The following is a 7,500-nucleotide window of genomic DNA, read 5'->3' as shown; positions in this document are numbered from 1 at the left end:
CACTTTGAACGACGGAATAATATACACACAGCGGGAGAGGCAAAGTCCAGCCACTGGCACATTTGAATTAAAGTTAAAAAAATGCAACTACGTTCCCAAGACTGCGACCGTATTACACTTCATTCGCCTCTACAAGTGATTACACAATACCGTGTTGTCGCGTTCCAATATGATGTCAGGCAGTTACGGAAGTTGAGGGAAACCGATTTCAGCCAGTTGGAAAATCCACAATAACTTTGTGAAATTCTCATGTCCCAGTCATGACCCAACACTCTCAAGCGGGCCAAGCTCTTCTGCGGTCGTCTGCAAAGCACTCAGACTTATACAACACCTCATGCAAGTATCATCAATGCTCGCACAATTATGACATCAAAGCAACGACGGATATTTACCTCGGCGACCTTTTCTGGTCCTCCAAGATCATCAATGAGCTCATCCAGAGTGTTGGGAGGTAATGCACCGCCCAGGATTTCCAGTTTGTCTAACAGTTCTTTCTTCATCGATCTACACAGGTCAACAGCAGAACTTGAAAGCCTTGCTTGACTGCTTGCTGATGACATTAAATCGGAAAGTGCTGGTGCGCTTGCTGAATTATGCAATTTCAAGTGGCCTGCAAAGAGAGGGATGTTTTAGACAAAATTTCATTTTTCCTTAAGATTCCAGCTGAGAACTGTATAAGTAGTCTCAGTAAATAAATTATCATCAACGATTACCACAGATAAAGTAATTAACTTAGGCTCGATTTCCGCCGCAGACTCAGGTCCGGCTTATCTTAGTGCGGGCTCATTTCTTGAAATAACTGCTGGTAATCGAGCCTCCACTCAAATGAACTAACCATGACTTTAAATTTGCAGGGCAAATGACGTCACGGAGACCAAATTATTGCCGCCAAATAAAAAAATTGCGATCATTTTGGTGTCCCTAGCTGATCCACCAGGAAATGAACTCTATTTTCGTGCAAGCGATTCCTTTGTTTCTGTTACAAAACTGCCACTGATCATGAAATCGATGTTTCGAGACGAGACGATGTATCTCGAGTACAATGAAATCTCGATTTAACGAAGTGCCAAGGTACTAGGGAAACTGGTCCGTTATATCGAGGGTTCGTTATATCGAAAACCTCCATATAACGAATCTGCGGAAAAACAACCAAAATCTTCGCTATATCGTGGTATAATTAATAATTGTTTTTTATGTGTTACGTTGCGCTACCCAGCATTTCAAGATCTGAACGATTACTTCTTCCTTGTGTGTTTCACTTGTTTTTGTTATATAAACACCAATGAAATACTAGGTGATATTTCGCGCGAAAACATGATACCTTCACACGTAAAAATAACATGTTATCTTCACACGTGAAAAGATCACCATTGCAGTGGCTTGAAATACTTTTTTAACACTCGAAGAGAAATTTCGTATCACCGCACGCCCATGTAATATCCTCTATTTAAAACACGGAGGACAAATTTCAGTGAAAGTGGCTGGCAAACGGAGAAACAAGGGAATTGGACTGGAAATTCCGGCTACTTATATCTTTACCACAAGAAGCCTTCAAAAATAAAGAAGTTGATAGAATTAATAAGAAAAAGAAGATAGAGCGGATCTGTACTTGTATCGATAGTGTCAGTGTTGGCATTTACAATGAGCTGTTACTGTAACTGTAAAGCTGTTCTATAGTTACAGGATTCAAGGATTTTCATCCTTGTTGGTCTGTTTAGCATTTATTTTTTGTAACGTGTTGACATTTCTTCGTTATATCGGGGTACATTTTATGTTTGGGCTACTGGATTGTGTTCGTTTTAACGAGGATTTCGTTATATCGAGGTTCTGGCCGGGCTGAAGAATATCGTTCGTTATACCGAGGACTTCGTTATATGGAGGTTCGTTAAATCGAGGTGTGTATTACTAATACATCGAGAATCCACTGCACATGTTAAATCCCTCACGTTAATTTTTAGAACCCCACCATATGTCCCGGATATATGAAAGAGTACCAGCAAGGATTGCTGTAAGCCAATAGCCCAACGCTTTTCGGTCATCTTGTATCCAGTTGTCTGTCGCTCCATACCAGAACCTCTGAGTTCGAAGGAAAAGTAATCAAGGGTATGGTTTGCTATGACACTTGCAGGGTGAGGTGGGCATGGATCGACTGCCGTACGAGTCGACCGATTTCCACGAGGATGAGAAACAGAGGGGCAGGACACCATGTGCATTCATTCTACTGCTTTTAAGTCTGACAAACTCTTCCTTTATTTTCCCAAGCACGTTGGCTTACCGGCCAATTTTTCTCTGATCTGTGGATTGTTGCCACTGACCCCTTGTCTACTGTAAAGTTAAACATAAAACAGATTGGTAATATAGAGAGTTAGATTACCAACAGACGGTGAATCCAAACCATTGATTTGTTTTGTCTTCCGCTTGCTTGGAATACTCCATGACATGTTACCTAATTTAAGCCCAGCGGCTGCCAGAGCATTGTAAGTCGGATCATCAGATGACTTGTTTGGACTCCCAGTCTGTGATTTACTCTTGGAATTTTTTTTGCTTTTCCGATGAAGCCAAGGATCTGAAAAATAAAGTAGGGGCGAAATAAGCGCCACACTTGTGCCTGTTGTTAAGGGTTTACATTCGTCACTCTAAAGACCATAAGACAACTAACCACATAAGGGGCACAGAATTCTTTGGGTCGTCATGGAATATTTCGAGAAGCCAAAATTGTCAGAACAAAAAGTGAATGGAAAGTGGGATGGGAGGGCGGAAAGGAAAAGATAGCGTCTCTTATCTTGTTTTTCTCTTATTCCCGCCGACGTATATTTCAACAAGGTGGTTCGGTGAGCCTTGATCTGCAAACAAGGTAACTTGGAATCCCCAATAAGACGTCTTAACTGCACGCACACGACTGGATCAAAAAATTAATTTAAAAGATTGGGTAAGGAATACAGTTGACTTCATGCAGAGATAACCTTCATGCACGCATGTCCAAAAAGAAAAAGACATTAATAACCTAAATATCACCAACTAAACTTTCCGTGGAATAGAATTTGCAACAACTACTGTCTTTGAGCAAAGCCAATAAGAAATAAGTCAATCAGATCCACAAAAATAACAAAATCTGTAGCAATACCCTTGACAAAAGTATGATACTGTATTAAATAATGCGTAAACCACGTAAAAAGGAAATGTCAAGCAGAGAGTTTAATGTAGCTTAAATTGTGGAGAGTCGAGACTGTGGAATAACATTGGTAGTGTATATCTCAAACTTTACACGAGGTGATGACAAGGTTACCTTCATCCTCTGATCCCGAGTTTCCAAAAGGATTAAAATCATCCTCTCCGGCTGTGCTTTGATCTGAATCGGCTGTCACACTCTCCTCTTCTTTAAAAGACTTGTTCATCTTGTTTGACATATCAACGTCATTTTTGCCACTGTCATCTGAGTCACTGTCGGATCCGCTACTCACTGAATCATAAGACACATCACCCTCTTATTTGAGATAAGATTACTGAAATTATCTATACATAGGCCAAGCAGAGACAAAAACAGGCATACTAGGTAAAACTCTGAGTGCTCCTAACTGGAAACCAACCTATGATCTTCCGCTTACCAGTTCAGGTGTTCTACCAATTCGCGACACGAGAACCAATGGTAGCTAAATACGCCATTAGGGAGCTTAAAGTGCACCTTAACTCAAATACTTTTCCTTGCTAATATAAATCTCCCCATCCAAAGCAACATACGCCACCATTGTTACCCAGAATTTCGCTTTTACTCGGTAAAACTAGCAGTAATTTGGACCCACGACCGTGATGAAAGAGGCATGTGTATATTTTCGATTTTACGTCACAAACTGCTTTGCATTTCTGCTTTCAATGAAATTCTGCATTGAGGGACACCGCCCGCCCCTCACGTCACGGTCGCGTGTCCAAACTACTGCTAGTATAACTTTGCGCGTCTTGCCCGGGAGACAAAAAGCGAAATTTTGAGAAAAGAATGGCAAAAACATGTTTGCTTTTGAAGGCGAGATTAAGATTCTAGAAGAAATACATTCGAGTTTAGGTGCACTTTAAGCATGTGACGTTATTGAGCCATGGAAGGAAACAGAAGTGAACAGGTCACATGCCATAGTCTCTCCCACATTATTTTTACTCCAATCGTCTCTAATAGCGAAACGTTACTTGAAAACATAAATGTGGCGGTCTCTTCAAGACAAGTTAAAAAGGAAGACAGCTCATTTCTGGTTTCTGTCCGTTGCACAAAAGCGTCAATTGCTTGAGCTCCCTATTCGTACGTTCAGGTGACAATAGAATTGTCGTGCTTCTTGAAGTAACACGTCGAATGTCGTTGATTTGTCACTAGTCTTACACCCTGAATTCTTTTAACAAAAGAGTTAATCGAAAGAAACAACAAAAACAGTTCTGTCATAACATACAATTATAGATTCTTTCAAGAGCTGACTTGACTTTCTTGGGCTTTGGAGATTTAAAAACTGCAACAAAATAAAGACGACAAAGATTACTACTCCGCTCTACCTTAATAGAACACTGTTCTTCCATTTACGTTTCGTTGCGTAACTGACCTTTCTTTTTCCGTTTTACTGGTGTACGTCGCCGGGATGTAGGAGATGATCCGTCAACAACATCACTGTCAAGACCAAACAGTTCCTCTATTCTGTTGCCTGGGGCTGGAAAATGTTTCTTAATCAACGATTGCAATACTCCTCTAAAAAATAAGAAACGCATACATTAATTCCAAACATGATTAGCTGAAAAAAATTAATGTTCCATGCAATTTCTTACGACGAAACTACTTATTACAACAGCACAACAGGAAGCTTGATGGATGCAAAATCAGCCGAGGTTGAGGTACTTTTTTCTTGTTCTTATTGCATGGCTAAAATTTTCCGTTCACCTGGGCTAAAAATAACACAAAATATCAATTTGCTGATTTTCTCTTTTTCGTGCAGGAGAAAATATAACTCAAATATATTCCTACTCATTCGCTTTCAGTCGAAGTGGAGAGATTCTGTGTACTTTTAGGTAAGGTGGTAAGTTAGTAACCAAGTCAAACCACTGTATCGTGAGTAGGTGCTTGATGTAAGCTAGTAGTGTCGACCTAGTAAGTAGTATTGTCTGTATGTGTTTTTGTTTAGGTCATGCAAATGAACGTTTATACAAAAACAAAAAATTAGAAAATAAATCAATCAATCAAAGGAGTGGGCAGCAATGAGGCATGGATTTTTCAAAGTACACCAACCCAGAAAGCAAGCCCAAGAAGACTTCACATAAATTTGCTGTCACGCAACTTTCTTGTCACTATGACTATGTTGTCTTGGTAACCAACTCAGCTGCAATACTCTGCACACTTCCCATTTTTGGTTGCTAACTTTTCAAGTTAATTCACCGACTGCTAGACATAGGCCTGCTTTCAAAATTTTCAAAATTTAATTGGGAAATGTGAGTTGCATTAATTTTGTGCAATACGAGATGATGACATGTTTTCTTACTGCAATAGATCATTCGTATCACCTTTGCGGTGAGCATTAGCTCAATCACCTTTTATGCACAATTCACTTCACTTTCTTTTCCCTTGTCTTTTAAAAAGGAACATCATAAGCATTTGCGATTTTCGGAAGTAAATTGGTTCGGGGGATTTTAGTTGTTGGACAACCCCATAAATTCCAAGACCAAGTCTCTGTAAATACTGTGTGGGTTTTCTTGGTGTCCAGCGCTTTCTTCTGGGTTACCGGTATTTTCAAGACACTGAGGGTTGAAGTGGCTGGGCAATCCACCCAGGAACTTGACTGCTCAGCAGAGGAGCAACCTCTATCCAATTATGGCATCTAAATACTGTAGCAGTAAAAAAACGTATTCCTGTTGATGGCTGAAGCAATGTGCTTAATAACCATATTGGAATAAACTTACTTAGCAGTGGAGACAAAATCATTTAATTCTCCTCCACTTTCCTCCAACTGCTCTAATGTTCTTGCTTCACCCGTTGACTGCAGCCCAATAATAACACACTGAAGAAAAAAAATGTCAGAAGCTTCATTAAGGCCTCCTACTGCTGCACATTCAAGAAAGTTTAGGGGCTTTTCCAAATTCGTTTTTTTTTTTCAGATGGATACAGTCATTTTTTTTTCACAGACAAACCAAATAAATCATGTCAATGATAAAATGCAAGCTGTCTTTGAAAAATGTTACAAAGTGTACTACCATTTACGATCACTTCGTAAAAAGACAGGAAATAAATGACACAATGACCCCCAAACTCGACTCCTCAAGACAACATAAATAGTGAAGACCGCTACCACCTCAGCAGGAAGGCAACTCAAACCAACAAATATCTTGACTTTGCATCTCACAATCCAGTGCAAAGAGGCTGAAGTGACAACACTCTTCAAGAGAGCCAACCACCTCCCTTCACGCCCTGAATTAAGAGGGAACGAGCGGGAGAGAGTTCTAGCCGACTTACATGTAAGAGAAAATGGCTACACTGCCAGTCTTCTAAAGAAGTGCCTGAACAACAAAACCAAAACCAGGCACTCCCTAGAGAGACCACTGGGTTTGCGGTCCTACCTTACGTAAAGGCTGCATCTGAGCGCGTGGGCCGCGTCCTCCGAAAATTTAATATTTGGCCGGCTTTTAGACCTATAAGAACATTAGGCCATATATTCAAGAAGCCCAAAGACCAACCAACGATCGACCGAGTCCAAGGGTTAGTGTACAAAGTGAATTGCCGAGACTGTTCGTTCACCTACTTCGGGGAGAGTAAGCGCTCGTGGAACTCGCGCGGAGCCGAACATGATCCAGGCAGCGCAGCGAATCAGCAATCAAACAGCATGCTGAGTCCACGGATCGCAAAATCCATCTCAGAGATGAACTATCACAAGAGACTTTTCATGGAGTCGTGGCATTCCACTTTGGATAGCGACACTGTAAACGAGAGGAAACCGCTTCCTCGAACTTGCGTTCATTTTAAGTTTAATTCCACCATAAAGCCCATGTTAACTCTATTGTTATAAATACATACATGTAGTTGATACAGTGTAGGATCGTGGAATAACTTGTATGAAAGAACACTTACTTTTCCGTGATCAAGAGCTTCTTTGGAAATATCAACAACACTTCTGACTTTGGATGCAATACACAGGTATTTGAAAAACCTCTGGAATAATATACATAGCATTTTTAGATACACAATGTGTTGCAATACTGTAAGGAAAACCAAATGGCTAGAGAATACGGCAAAACATGTAGCAAATTGGGGGGAGGAGGGGTCTTACTAAAATATAGCCCATTCCATAGTCGAGATTGCACAGTTTTTCTCACAAAATAATCACAGCTCCCCCTAAATTCACACACCTTTTACATGTATATTCCCTTTTACAAGAAATTATAACTCGATTATTGCTATTATTATCATTATTATATATAATTTATTATATTCTGATTCAATTAAAAATTATTATAAATTATAGTATATTTATTCACTACTCTTTC

General features: G+C 40.0%; 1 protein-coding gene across 1 annotated transcript in view; it reads right to left on the bottom strand.

Annotated features, from left to right (window-relative positions):
- The window catches only part of LOC137977848 (protein strawberry notch homolog 1-like), a 44,433-nt gene that overhangs the window by 10,506 nt on the left and 26,427 nt on the right, over nt 1-7,500 (bottom strand). Inside the window, exons 16-22 of the mRNA XM_068825194.1 lie at nt 7,085-7,165; nt 5,923-6,020; nt 4,578-4,720; nt 4,431-4,487; nt 3,287-3,460; nt 2,375-2,566; nt 393-610 (exon numbers count right to left, since the gene is read on the bottom strand). Coding sequence (XP_068681295.1) covers nt 393-610; nt 2,375-2,566; nt 3,287-3,460; nt 4,431-4,487; nt 4,578-4,720; nt 5,923-6,020; nt 7,085-7,165 — 963 coding nt within the window. The remainder of the gene's footprint in view (nt 1-392; nt 611-2,374; nt 2,567-3,286; nt 3,461-4,430; nt 4,488-4,577; nt 4,721-5,922; nt 6,021-7,084; nt 7,166-7,500) is intronic.

This window comes from Montipora foliosa, chromosome 11 (assembly GCF_036669935.1).
Source record: "Montipora foliosa isolate CH-2021 chromosome 11, ASM3666993v2, whole genome shotgun sequence".
Lineage (NCBI taxonomy): Eukaryota > Metazoa > Cnidaria > Anthozoa > Scleractinia > Acroporidae > Montipora > Montipora foliosa.
Note: the sequence above shows the minus strand (reverse complement) of the source record. Positions and strands in the feature narration are given on the sequence as shown.